Here is a 15,000-nt window from a genome sequence, read left to right as displayed (position 1 = left end):
CATCATCATCATCATCATCATCAACAACAACAATCGACTTACTAGTGTCACACCCACAAGCTAGAGCACAATATTTAGCCATCCACATCGGATTCTTGGTACACTCGCCACGCTCTGCCCAAAACCTGGAACAAAATTAAATAAGTACGAGTCACATTGTCACGTAGTCAAAATCATCACGTGACGTATCCTGACTTTTCTGACAATAAATATCACATTTATATCATATATTTCAAGCTAACACAAAAATATCTTTTTTATCAATCAAACACAGTAGCAGCAAGTTCTTAATTTCTTTAGCAAAACATGCTCTACAACGCAATGTTCATTTTATTAAAATTTTATGATGTACAAGAGAAGTTTGAATAAGAAAAATGTTCGTTGTATCGTAACGGATGTGACGATTTTCCTAGAGTTTGTAAGGAGAGGGTTAAACAATATATGGACCTCAGTCTTTTGGCAGAAGCAGCTTAGAAACAGCTTCTAATGGTGTCACACATCTATGTTATGGTGATCTATTCAGACCGCAAACCCAACGCCGCTATCGTGTACCAGCGAACCAGCCCGGAAGCTTCGTCACAACGCAACGTTCAATTAGATGCAATGCTTTTTCGTACTTTTGACCACAACAGGTGCATGTTGGACAGGTGGCAAGTTCCCATTCATGAAGGGAGTGTGCCGTGAGACAGGTTCTTGACAGAAGTCGGTTGGCTGCCACCCAATGTCTCCTCTTTTTGGTGGAAAAGCCTGGCAATTTCTCCCCCAGTTTCGAGGAATCGAAGTCCCCGTCCCTTCGAGGGATTGAAATCGTCCAAACCGACTTCCATCTGGTATATATAGCTATGTCCAAAATCAGGGAAGCTACGTACAAGGGTTTCAGGGACTTATTTCGGCTCGAAACAGGGGCATCGTTCATTATGGATCTTGAGAGGGGTATCCCCATTCCCTCTCTCTTTGATCTTATTAAGCCAGTTGTTTGTATTCGTTCCCCGCCGGACAGTCAGTTGGCAACTATCCAATGTCTCTTGTTGCCGTTCAGGATCAGTGAAGCATACTACAGCCTATGACTATACTAACAGCGGAAAATCGTTTCAGATAAATTCCTGCAGCCGGAAGATACTAACAAATATCATCACACTGATTCTTAGAGAACACACACACACACACACACACACACACACACACACACAGCATCATTACAGGTCACACTTCGATCACATTCTAATATCAGAAGCAAAATGCAAAACAAAACAAAAAAGGTTTCGTATACGTACCTTCTACACAGATATCCCAGAAGCAGAAATGGACGTAGAGGTTAATCTTGGTCCAATCACTGAGCATGAGGTGCACGAGGCAATACAACAACAAAAAAATGGCAAGGCCCCAGGTATTGACAAAATCACTGCGGAAATGCTTAAAGCGAACTCGCAAGAAATGTCCAAAATTCTCAGTAAATTGTTCACCAACATTTGGGAAAAGGAAGAAATACCAGAGGATTGGCAGAAAGGCATCATCCATAAAATAGCCAAGAAAGGAGACCTAGGAAATTGTGCTAACTGGCGTGGAATCACACTCCTGTCCGTAACGAGCAAAATTTTTAATAGAATCCTTCTGAAAAGAATCTCACCTCACATTGAAAACATTCTTAGAAAAGAGCAGGCAGGGTTCAGAAAAGGGAAGTCATGTAGTGACCACATATTTACCCTGAGACAAATACTGGAGCAAAGCATTGAATGGAACAGCCCCCTCTACACCATTTTTGTCGATTTTGAAAAAGCCTTTGACAGTTTACACAGAGAGTCCCTGTGGAAAATACTCCGCCATTATGGTATACCGATGAAGATAGTCAACCTAATCAAAGCAATGTACAGCAACTACCAATGCCAAGTGATCTGTGGTAACAATTTAACAGACAGCTTTAATGTAACAACTGGTGTAAAACAAGGCTGCATACTCTCCCCGCTTCTGTTTGTCCTGGCTCTAGACTGGCTCATGAAAAATACAATTGATGGTAAGAAGAGAGGCATTCGCTGGACACTGACATCTTTTCTGGAAGATATAGACTACGCAGATGATATCGCGTTAGTTTCCAGTACACACAGAGACGCCTCAGAGAAACTAAACGTACTACACAAGAACGCCTCGAAAATTGGACTGAAAATAAATTTCGATAAGACTGTGTACATTAGGGTGAATCCAAAACATGACAGTGAAATTAGGATAGATGAACATATAATTGAAGAGGTAACAGAGTTCTCCTACCTCGGATCCAAAATAACAGACGACGGAAATGCAGAACACGATATCAAGCACAGAATTCAAAAGGCAAACCAGGCTTTCGGCATGCTGAAAAACTTTTGGAAATCAAAGCAAATAATGAGAAAGACAAAGCTGAAAATATACAAGAGCAATGTTTTAAGTGTACTGCTTTATGGAAGTGAAAGCTGGAAAATGACATCCTCCTTAATACAGAAACTAGAAGCCTTTCAGAACAAGTGTTTAAAAAGAATTTTTAATTTATTTTGGCCTACAAAAATAAGAATAGTGGATCTATTAAAGAAAGCTGACTGCACTAGCATTGATAGCCAAATAAAAAGAAGAAGATGGCGTTGGCTGGGTCATGTGGCCAGAATGGAAAAGGGGTCACTTCCCAAGACAGCCTTGTACTGGACAGCAGATGGGAAGAGAAAGCGGGGAAGACCCAAAGAAACCTGGCGAAGGACCATGGAGAAAGAATTAAGGGAAGCAGGCCTGTCCTGGAATACAGCCACCGCAAAAGCAGCCGATCGCAAAAAATGGAGATGTCTGGTGGATGCCCTATGTGCCTCAAGGCCCGAAGAGGATTAACAATACGTACCTTCAGATAGATGATGATTACAAATGAGCACACCGATTCTTACAGAATCCACGCATAGCCACCAAGTAAATTAACATTCAGCCTACACTTTAATCACATTCTAATGTCAAAAATACAAAAAAAAAAAAAAAAAAACAACAAAAAACCTCCCCCCCAAAAAAACAAAAACAAACAAAGAAACAAACAAACAAACAAATAATAATAATAATAATAATAATAATAATAATAATAATAATAATAATAATGATAATAATAATAATAATAATAATAATAATAATAATAATAATAATAATAATAATAATAATAATAATAAAAAACAAAATAAAAAAAAGACAAAAACATTTCGTATACATACTTGCAGGTAGAAGTTGTATACAAATCAGCACACGGGTTCTTACAGAAGCCACAAGCAGCCCTACAGTTGGTTGACATCCAACCAGCATTTTTACCACATTCCCCATTCAGGGCCCAAGTCATACAGGTAGATTGGTTCGCCGTGTTGGTGCAGCTCTCTGAAAAAAAAAAATTCAAAATGACGAAACTAATCTAAAAAGTGAGCTTTTATATAGAGGAATATCCACAAATAAATGTGCTCACTAAGCAATCAGCAAAACATGACATATAGGAGGAGACATACACCTTTAGATGCGATTTATAGTACAGGGGGGGGGGGGGCACAGAAGTCCGCTTTTTTGAATTTTTGTGATTGCTCCCAATGACTGATGTCAGGAGTCTTAACTTTCCCCTCTATTAATGCTATGCGTTTAGCTAAAATAACTCATAACATCCGCCAGCTGGATATAATGTACCAACACAGAAAAATATGTGTAACCTTAAATGTTTATAGTCTGATCGACAGAATTTAGTGAGAATAAAGCACTAGAATGACTGTCTATAAACAATTACAAAGAGCTGAAGACGTCAATTTCGTTCCTTCTACAATTGGAACAGCGGACAAACTAAAACCATAACTATTTGCATTTTCCCCCTCTTTTCTATTTATGGAGGGAAGGTTTGAGCCCCTAGAAGTAGTAGCGTATGGCAACACCTCCAAATTCCTTTCGTCAACCCAGCTCCGAAAGTCTTCCTCCACCGTAAGAACTGTTTCATATCCACCTTCAAGTTTAGTTCTGGACAGTGGAGGACGATGTGATCGCTGGTCTCTGGAGCTGCCAGACATTTCCGGCCGGCATCACTGCTCCCAAGTTTCCATCTACACAATATATGATGCAGTTCTGCCATGTCCTGTTAAGAGGCGATTTGAGGAAAACCAGTATTTCCTGGCGTTGTGGACTCCTGACATCACTCAAGGGGGGGGGGGGGGGGGGGGGCTGTCATAATAGAGGTTTCGAAAAGTGGTCATCCGTGATTTCTCCCCCGCAATCTTCGATTTTTTTCTCGAAAGGACAATGCTCATTTGTCATCTAATTATATAAGAAAAATGTAACTCAAGGGCTTTTTACAAGGACACAACAGTAGTTGAACCAGGTATAGATAGTATGCACGACATTGCCATCCGGAAATATAACTGGCCAACACACTAAAATGTGTGTAACGATGATCGTTTGTAGTCTGGTTAATACAGTTTAGTGAGAATTACTCATAAACGCGGATGCCAAAAAAACAAAAAAAAAAACAACAAAAAACAAAACAAAACAAAACAAAACAAAACAATAACAAAAACACAAGTGACGTCATCTTCGAACTATCTATAAAACATGTAAATGCTCTCCTTCAGTGTGAATATTTTCTCTTCATAATTAATTACCAGAAAGTCTACTCACCGGTTGGAAAAAGTGACCAGATGAATTTATTCTCCATGTCTGACTTGATTGTCGCCAGATTCGCTCCTTCATTTCGACATGCCAACTGCGCGTCGAGCCACGTTTCCTTCGTGCCCTTCATTAGAAAACAGGAGTCACCGTAACTCAACCAGCCTATGGGACAGCCGTAAAACTTTCCCGCTAGATAAAAACAAAGACAAACGATTCCACAGAGTAAATTATACATTTCGGTATTAGGAAATGAGGTTATTTTCAATAAAATATATAAAATACAAGATTATTATGGTTATCATTTTTTAACATTGATCATTGCCTTCTGGACAGCTTCTAATGGTTTCGTCTCACACCACAATATTGTAACGGTCTTATCCATGCGGCGAATCCGTTGCTACATTCGCGTGCAGTCGCGAATCCGCCCGGTAGTCTCGACACAACACAACGCTCTGCGTTTTCGCGTTCTTTGTACATGTTTTTAAAAAAAATTCCCTTTATTCATCCACATGGGTAAATTTGTCTCTAGGGTCTATTCAAAGACAGGAATAACCCAGCCGTCAGCCGCAGTGCATCGCCGCAAAATGAGCTAGGGCGAGGTGACTTGCTCAAGGCCACACAGCGCATCGGCGGGTGATCGAACTCGGTACCTTTCTGGTACGAAGCAAAGACCGGACCGCTGAGCCACGCTGCCCATGTCGGACAAGTGAAAAGTCCCCACCGATGTACATAGGATTGCCGCTGTGAGACAGGTTTCTAGACCTTAGCCTGTTTGGAGTCACCACGTGCCTCCTCTTGCTCGTACAGAGACCTGGCAACTTATCCCAGTTACTAGAAGACTACGTGGTCCCCGCGCCTTTAGTAGATCACCGCCTTGTCTTGGTGAAGGTGTGTAGGGACAACGGTCAACCGGCTGACCGTCATAAGACTATTACGGAAGATATTCCGAGCCGTACCGTAGCCATCGTAAACTTATAGCCTGACACTGACCAAAAAATGACGTCAAACGACAAGTCTTTGGCCACAAAAGAAAACAAATCGTGAGGTTTATTCAGCAGTTTAACCAATGGAATCACTTGTTTCCTTGAGCTCTCCTAACGACAACTCAACAGACGGTACACAAGCCTAAAAAATGACGTCAAACTATAAGTGCTGGTTGGTTCTAGTGTCAGGCTATATGTTGAAGATGGCTACGGCCGTACACGGACACCTTTACTCGGCCCGCCGGAATATGCATGAAGTAAATGGCGATCCAAATAGGCATCAACAGTTGTGACGTCACTTCCCTCGTTATGACGCATAGTAACTTAGTAACTGGTTCTAATCTATCGGAACAATGGCGGATGCCCTCATGAAATACTTGTCCGACGAGCATAAAAGTGTATTCAGAGGAGAAAAACGTTATAAATCTGATCATGTTTTGACTTTCATACATTCTGATCACATGACATATGAAGAAGTTCTCGCCAGCATGAAGAATAAAAAGAACCGATTTTCTTTGTTTAGAACCAATTTGCTCGTTGCTGGGCGGACGTGACATCAGACTATTGAATCCTATTGATTCGGCTATCTCGGGCACACACAGTGCCAATATAATTCAGTTTGGCAAATAAACAGCCGTGCCATGATTAAGACTCTTTTACAAGGCTATGAAGATGCGGCTATGTGGTCTATTGGTACGACACTCGCTTTCGGAACCAAAAGTCCTGGATTCGAGCCTCACTCGGCTCATACTTGAGTCCTTGGAAAAGCCTTTTTACTCATTATCTCATCGTACTCAGGTGTATAATGAGTACCTGGTCGTTAACAGCGTTGTCTCTGTCCATAAAAGTTGTAATATCGCCTAACAGGCGTCATGTCTCGTCCTATAATATGTTAAGTATCACTGTTGGCTAGGGACCCCTTGCAAAGAGCTTTGAGCACGTTTAGTGGATATTCCGCTATATAAAATGCGATAGTTTATAGGCTGGAAAGAGATAAGAAATTTAAGATATACAATAAAACTTTTTCATGTTTACAAATTCTTAAATTATAAAACAATGTATTTATAGATAGTAGATATGCACTTGGCTTAGAAGCAAGCAACATTGCCATGAGAATTACTCATAAACGTGGATGGCATAAAAACAATAACAAAGACTCGATTGACGTCAACTTCATTCTATCTATAGATAGTTCGAAGATGACTTCACTCAGGTATTTGTTATTGTTTTTTGCCATCCACGTTTATGAGTAATGCTCATACTATACATGCTATACTATCTATAGATAGTATGCGCTTGGCTAAGAAGCTCATAACATTGCCATCCGGAAGTATAACGAACTAACACACAAAACTGTGTGTATCCATGAACGTTTATAGTCAGGTTAATACAGTTCAGTGAACATTACTTATAAACGCGGATGGCAAAAAACAATAACAAAGACCTGAGTGACGTCAACTTCGAACTATCTATATACGGTACCTGGAATAATTGTTGAAGCTTGGGTGGTGGTTGTCATTTCGTCGGTTGAGTTGGCTGTAAAATGATGGAAGGGAAGAATGCTGGATAATTATTTATTCCCTCGATATGTCAAATTAACAACAATGTGACATTGAATGTAAGCTTCAATTGAATATAAGAAAACAGATAAAATGGACGTTACGGGTTTCCCCTTTATCAACAAAACAGGATGAATGAAGTACTACAGATGAATGAGATACTGTCTGTAGTGTTTCATTCCTCCTGTTTTGTTGATAAAGGGGAAACCTGAGAAGTCCATTTTATCTGTTTTCGTATATTAAATTGAAGCTTACATTCAATTTCAACTTGTTTTTTATTTCTTCGAGCTTCGAGCAGCAACATTTACACATGTCAAATTAACACAACCTTCATAACTTAAAGAACTGTGTCAATCTACCATAAAAAGGAGGAAATGTCATGGATTAATTTGTAAATGGCACTGAATGAATGTAAAGCGCGCAGAAGAATATGAAGATGATGGTGAATAATAATGATGATAATAATAATAATAATAATAATAATAATAATAATAAATATATATTATATATATATATAATAATAATTAATAATAATAATAATAATAATAATAATAATAATAATAATAATAATAAATAATATATAATAATAATAATAATAAATAATAATAATGAAGAAAAGAAAAAGAAGAAGAAGAAGAAGAAGAAGAAGAAGAAGAAGAAGAAGAAGAAGAAGAAGAAGAAGAGAAGAAGAAGAAGAAGAAGAAGAAGAAGAAGAAGAAGAAGAAGAAGAAGAAGAAGAAGAAGAAGAAGAAGAAGAAGAAGAAGAAGAAGAAGAGAAGAAGAAGAAGAAGAAGAAGAAGAAGAAGAAGAAGAAGAAGAAGAGAGAAGAGAGGAGGAGGAGGAGAGGAGGAGGAGGAGGGAGGAGGAGGAGTGGAGGAGGAGGAGGAAGGAAAGAGAGGAGGAGGAGAGAGGAGAGAGGAGGAAGAAGAAAAAGGTAGGAAAGAAGGAGGAGAAGAGGAGAGGAAAGAAGAGGTAAGAAGAAAGGAGGAGGTAAGAAGAAAGGAGGAGGAGAAGAGGAAGGAGGAAGGAGGAAGAAGAGAGGAGGAAGGGAAGGAGGAGGAGGAGGAGGAGGAGGAGGAGGAGGAGGAGGAGGAGGAGGAGGAGGAGGAGGAGCGATGAAAAAGAAGAAAATCTTCCAAACACCAACCTTTCTTCTTACAGATGTAGCCAATCCTGGAGTTACAACTGTAGTCATACCAACCCATGGTAGCAAGATTGATGGCTGAACAGTCCTCGGCTTTTAGGTCGTTTGGTTCTCCTGTTTTATGAAAATAATAGGCTTCAACAGTCGTGACGTCACTTCCCTCGTAATGACGCATAGTAACTTAGTAACTGGTTCTAAACTATCGGAACAATGACGACGCCCCTATGAAATACTTCTCCGACGAGTATGATAGTGTGAAAAACATTATAAATCTGATTGTGTTTTGACTTTTATATATCCTGATCAAACGACATGTGAAAAAGTTCTAGCTTGCATGAAGAATAAAAAGTACCAATTTTCTTTGTTTAGAACCAAGCTGCTCGTTGCTGGGAGGACGTGGCATCCGACTATTGAATCCAATTAACCAGTAGATATTTATTGAGCAATCAAAACATGGATTTTGTGTCACACATTCACACGTGCTCGGACAAATATAGTTTATAAACAGTAACATGAATGAAATCGTCCTCTCTCTCTCTAATCGTTTGTTATTGTTGTTATACCGCCAAATGAGTGACTAGTTATTTTATCACACGATTTTCTCGATCAGATTATAAACGTTTAAACGTTTATGTTTACACATAGTTTTCTGTATTGGTTCTATAGATTGTATGCACTTGGCTACGAAGCTCATAACATTGCCATCCGGAAGTATAACGGACGAATACACAAAGTTATGTGTAACCATGAACTTTTCTAGTCTGGTTAACACAGTTCAGTGAGAATAACTCACAAACGCGGATGGCAAAATATAACAACAAATGCTTGAGTGACGTCATCTTCGAACTATCTATTGATCAAGCGATAGAACAGAGGGTATTTTACTTAGACATAATATACCATCGATAGTAAAACATGTTTATTTCACTATGTTTACCAATCACTGCCATTGTTTACATTATGACAAATGTCCGAGAGGCGTGGTTATCTAAGTGTCTATTATTAAGATTTCAAAGTTTCAAAGTTTGAAACTTTGAAACTTTGAAACTTTGAAACTATATTATTAAGGCCGACTGGTACTTATTTACAGGTCTGATAACCCAATGGACTCGTTGTTGTAATGGAAATACTATCAAATCAACGCAAAATATTCTCAATTTCAACAATATTAAATCAAACCCATGAATACGTTCGGTTATCAGACCTGTAAATTTGTGAACTTCGATTAAGGAGTTAAGGGTTTTGAAATACTATGTGTCAGTGCATGACATAATCAGTCGGAAGGTGAAAATGTTGGATTTGCATTTTTTTTTTCATTTTCTGAAAGAATATGCTCCCCAAGCATTTTAATCTTATATAAAGTAAATCGGGTGATTTTTCATGAAGTTATTGTCAGATGTCTGGGAAAGGTATCCAGCAACTTTTCTCAAATTTCATATTTTATCAACTTGACTAGCTGTAAAAAATATTTTGAAGTGAAATTAAGCTTTTATATTTCCCGAAGATGTAACAAAAAGGTTTGATTTAATCATTTATGACAAGAACTCATTTTTGATAAAAAAATTGACCTTCTAACTAAACTTGGCAATATCTCAGTTCGAAATCTTTTCACCATCCCTCTGATGATGTCATACACTGTAACATTTGTATTGGTAGAACAGGGCGAAACATGAAATGGGCTGAGTCTGATTTGAAGAAAAATTAACTGATCCAGAGGCATAACGGCTAAGTTGTCTTGTGGTAAGACACTCGCTTTCGGATCGTAAGTTCCTGGGTTCGAGCCTCGCTTGGGGCATAGTTGAGTCCTTGGAAAAGGCTCTTTACTCACATTCCCTCACCGTACTCAGATGTAAAATGAGTACCTGGCCGTTGACAGAGTGGTCTCTGTCCGAAAACAAAATGTAATATCGCCTAACGGCGTCATGTCCCGTCCTACATGTTAAGTGTTGCTGTTGTCCAGGGGCCTCTTGCAATGCGCTTTGAGCACGTTTAGTGGATATTGCGCTGTATAAAAGCTCGATTTATATAAAAGCTCAATTATTTATGATAAGGAAAAACGTTTTGGCATTTTCGAAAGATGTGGTACGGTCGACGTGTAAACATGGATTGTCGGTTGTCTTACCGTATCCATCGTTAACATATAACTTGACTCAAGAACACTAGAAGACTTACAATTTGACGTCATTTTAAAGGTTTGTGCAGGGTCTATTGAGTTGTCGTTAGTAGTGCTCAAGGAATCAAGAGATCCCATTGGTTGAACTATTGAATACAACTCACGATTTGTTTACTTTTGTGGCCAAAGACTTGTCCTTTGACGTCATTTTTTGGTCAGTGTCAGGCTCTGTTAACGATGGCTACGGTCTTACTCGTTTCTATCTATATTTTATCTGTCTTATCCTTCTCCTTCCCCTCCTTCTCCTCCTCCTCCTCCTCTTTTTTCCTTTTTCTCCGCTCTCTCTCATTCTCTCTCTCTATTCTTGTTCTTGCTCCACTTGTTATTGTTATTGTTATTGTTGTTGTCGTTATTTTACTATTGTTATTATTATTATTATTATTATTATTATTATTATTATTATTATTATTATTTTTATTATTATTATTATTATTATTATTATTGTTGTTGTTGTTGTTGTTCTTCTTCTTCTTCTTCTTCTTCTTCTTCTTCTTCTTCTTCTTCTTCTTCGCCCATCTGAGTAACCATTTCTCATTCTCTCTCCCTCTCCTCCTTTTTCTCGCCTCTCTCTCTCTCTCTCTCCCTCTCTCTCTCTCTCTCTTTCTCTCTTTCATATAATATAAACAATCAAACAAACACAATGGGCATTATCTATATTACATTTCTATGTGCTCGAGGTCATTGGTCACATTGCAAAATGACCTACATAGTGAAAAGTGTTCACAGCTTTTGAAATATCTAGAATCACGATTGGTCATTGTGTTCAGCTTGACACATGGGTATGTTTACAACTTTCATAAACAAAACAGCGTGTTTACATTAGTTAAGAAGCATCCAATCGATGGACAGCAACAAATCACGTGGTCGATGACTCGATTGGACGAAAACATGAATATAGATCGCTCCCATTCCCCAATTTCCTTACCAATATACCAATTGATGAAAGCAAACGGTTCTCCATCCTCCCACCGCCAGCCAGCCTCCTTCAGTCTATCCGTGGCCCCAATCCACACGGCCGATGTCTTGAACCCTCTCAGACGGCCTGCAACGAAATTATTAGAATGTCAAAATTTAAATTAGATCATAAGGTGAACTCTAATCTAATAGTCGTTCGGAGCCAGAATATGGCCCATGGAGTCGGAGTTTCTCACTCGGTTTCAATAGCGTGAAACGGACAATAGCAAGTTTTTGCTACCCTTTGGATAGAACGCTAGTCTATCGCAAAGCACTTTTCGCCAGTACATTTATTATAATATATCAATTTTGTACATTTTTCGGTGGTTAGGAACTGTCCAGGTCAGCCATTTATGTCCTTCTAAGCAAGGGTAACCGGTGTGTTCACCCCCTAAAAAAAAACAAAACGAAAAAAAACAAAACAACACCAACAACAACAAAAAAAAAAACAACAACAAAAAACAAAGAAACAAACAGAAACAAAAATTAAAAAATAGAAAAAGGAAACAAAAACAAAACAAACAAACAATAAAACAAAAACAAAAACAAAACAAAACAACGTACAAAAGAATTGAACAAAGCTCAAAACGAATGATTGTGATTGACCAAACTCTCTAGACTGAGGTTTGGACGGGTAGGTACCTTTCTTACTTACCTTCAATATAACTCTGTTCTTCCTTGGAGGTAATGCTGACGAGACTGCCGTTGTGAGTCCTACAGGATTCCATGGCGTCCTTCCAGGTCAGAGATTGTTGGTGGAATTGGTAACAGTAATTCGTGCCCGTACGACTTTCCCAGAATTGGCCACACTTGGAGCTGTACGGGGCTGCTGGTGAAGACCAGTAAATAAATAGATGACTTTCAGAAAAAAAAGAAATAACGCCCTTCCACACTTTGTGAGATGCCGAAGCCTAGGTATTCCATGAAGGAATATAGATAATCCATCAAACAAAACGTCTGATGTCAACAGAAATAACCCATGTTGTCCGAAGTGATCACTTTAGGGTTAATAATATCATTCGCTAGGATTTACAAAAACCTAACCCCCCCCCTTCCCAAACAAACCAAAATAACAACAACAGAATACCGAAAAACAAACAACATAACCCAAAAACAAAACCCAAAAACAAAACAATCCCACAACCCCCCCCCCCCCAAACCCCCCCCCAAACCCCCCCCCCCAAACCCCCAAAAAAACCCCAACCAAATTCCAAACCAAAAAGCCACTTCACCCCCCACCCCCCCCAAATATATTCGTCTCTTTTTGAATAGATGACTAAATTGGTGTAATATACCAATTATGAATTGATCATTACTGTCTATAATTTAATACAATTTCTCGTCGCATGTTATTTATAAATTTACATTTCTTCATAGTCAATTTCCTTTGGATTCAAAACTTCGAGGAACATTTATTTTTAGATATTCAACCACTTAACTGTTAAAAATTTGGCCAGACAACTAGTTGTTCAAATATCGATCGATTTAAATGACCATCATCTTGGCAAAATACTATCAAACCTGGGACCAAACGAGCTTTATCAGGATGCCAATTTCATTTATAGATATAGCAAATCAATAGATTGTAGTGAAAATATAAAGTATATACTATATAAATGTAAATGTTATTTTTATTTGATAGACACATATACCTTGTGTGGTGGTTGTTGTGGTGGTAGGTCTATCGTTACTTCTTGTTGATTTTACTGTTTGAAGAAGGAAGAAAATCGAAACGTTAACAAAAAATAAATAATAAGACAAGCGTATAGATATGTCAAGATAGGTTAATAATGACGGTAGTTATGTTTTGCTGTTCCAGCTACTGCTATTTCTGATGGTAATGATGATGATGATGATGATGGTAATGGTGAATATGACGATGATGATGATGATGATGATGTTGATGATGCTGATGTTGATGATGATGATGATGTTGATGATGCTGATGCTGATGTTGATGATGATGATGATGATGAGGATGATGATGATGATGATGATGATGATGATGATGATGATGATGATGATAATGACCACATAGCCACACTATATTAACTCTTTAGAAAAATCCCATATAGAATGAACGAAATTGACGTCTTTGTGATTGTTTTATACATCAAGTTTAATCATTAATTCTCACTGAATTATATCAATCAGCCTATAAAGTTTAAAGGTAACACACAGTTTTGTGTCTTGGTATGTTAAATTTGTTTGGAGGATGTTGTGAGTTTTTTACATAAACGTATAGCATCAACATTCAGTTCACAGAATAAGACGAACGGCCGAAGCTGTGAAGTAGGATGACATTGAAAGCGGAAGGCTTGAAGTCAATAAGGTACGCTATCTATAGATAGTATGCGCTTGGCTAAGGGGTTCACAACATTGCCATCAGGAAGTATATTGGACCATGACACAAAACTTTGTGTAACCATGATCGTTTATAGTCAGGTTAATACAGTTTAGTTAGAATTACTCCTAGACGCGAATGGCAAAGAACAATTACAAAGACCTGAGTGCCGTCAACCTCGAGCTATCTATATAGATAATGTGCGCTTGGCTAAAAAGCCCACAACATTGCCATCCGGAAGTATAACGGACCAAAACACAAAACTTTGTGTAACCATGATCGTTTCTAGTCAGGTAAATACAGTTTAGTGAGAATTACTCATAAACGCGAATGGCAAAGAACAATTACAAAGACCTGAGTGCCGTCAACCTCGAGCTATCTATATAGATAATGTGCGCTTGGCTAAAAAGCCCACAACATTGCCATCCGGAAGTATAACGGACCAACACAAAACTATTTGTAACATTATACTTTTTTTAGTCTGGTTCATAAAGTTTAGTGAGAATTACTCATAAACGCGGATGGCAAAAAACAATAACATAGACCTGAGTGACGTCAACTTCATTCTATCTATAAATGTTCGATGGCGACATAAAGACACTGCCTACCTGGTTTCTTTTCACAAATAACCGATAACAAAGAGTTACACTTTGCAGTTCCCCACAGTCCATCCGTCCCCTTGGCGAATATTGTGGCACAATTCACGATGGAGCTTTCAATGGGATAACCCTTGCCCCAACGGGGATCGATCACCTAAAAGTGTAGAGATGAAAATGAATAATGATGAGGATGATGATAGTGATGATGACGATGATAATAATAATAATGATGATGATGATGATGATGATGATGATGATGATGATGATGATGATGATGACGATGATGATTATGATGATGGTGATAGTGATGATGATGATGATGATGATGATGATGATGATGATGATGAAAATTGATGGTGATTATGACGATGATAATAATGAGGACAATAATGATGATTAATAATAATAATAATAATAATAATAATAATAATAATAATAATAATAAATAATAATAATAATATTAATAACAATGATGATGATGATAATAATAATAATAATAATAATAATAATAATAATAATAATAATAATAATAATAATAATAAAATATAAACAAATAAATAATAATTATTCAAGACTTATTTTGGACTTTATTTGTTACCTTATCGCTTTCTT

The 15,000-nt window shown here is 38.0% G+C and overlaps 1 protein-coding gene across 1 annotated transcript in view; it reads right to left on the bottom strand.

The window, feature by feature from the left end:
• Nucleotides 1-15,000, bottom strand: part of LOC144958396 (macrophage mannose receptor 1-like) — an 85,079-nt gene that overhangs the window by 34,366 nt on the left and 35,713 nt on the right. The window contains exons 16-24 of the mRNA XM_078890395.1: nt 14,398-14,542; nt 13,098-13,151; nt 12,101-12,274; nt 11,417-11,533; nt 8,322-8,432; nt 7,098-7,151; nt 4,642-4,821; nt 3,213-3,369; nt 43-125 (exon numbers count right to left, since the gene is read on the bottom strand). Of these exons, the coding sequence (XP_078746521.1) occupies nt 43-125; nt 3,213-3,369; nt 4,642-4,821; nt 7,098-7,151; nt 8,322-8,432; nt 11,417-11,533; nt 12,101-12,274; nt 13,098-13,151; nt 14,398-14,542 (1,075 nt within the window). The remainder of the gene's footprint in view (nt 1-42; nt 126-3,212; nt 3,370-4,641; nt 4,822-7,097; nt 7,152-8,321; nt 8,433-11,416; nt 11,534-12,100; nt 12,275-13,097; nt 13,152-14,397; nt 14,543-15,000) is intronic.

Source organism: Berghia stephanieae, chromosome 12 (assembly GCF_034508935.2).
Source record: "Berghia stephanieae isolate SIO BIC M18660-M18661 chromosome 12, UCSD_Bste_1.3, whole genome shotgun sequence".
NCBI classification, from domain to species: domain Eukaryota; kingdom Metazoa; phylum Mollusca; class Gastropoda; order Nudibranchia; family Aeolidiidae; genus Berghia; species Berghia stephanieae.
The sequence above is the reverse complement of the archived record's forward strand: the minus strand, read 5'-3'. Positions and strand labels throughout refer to the sequence as shown.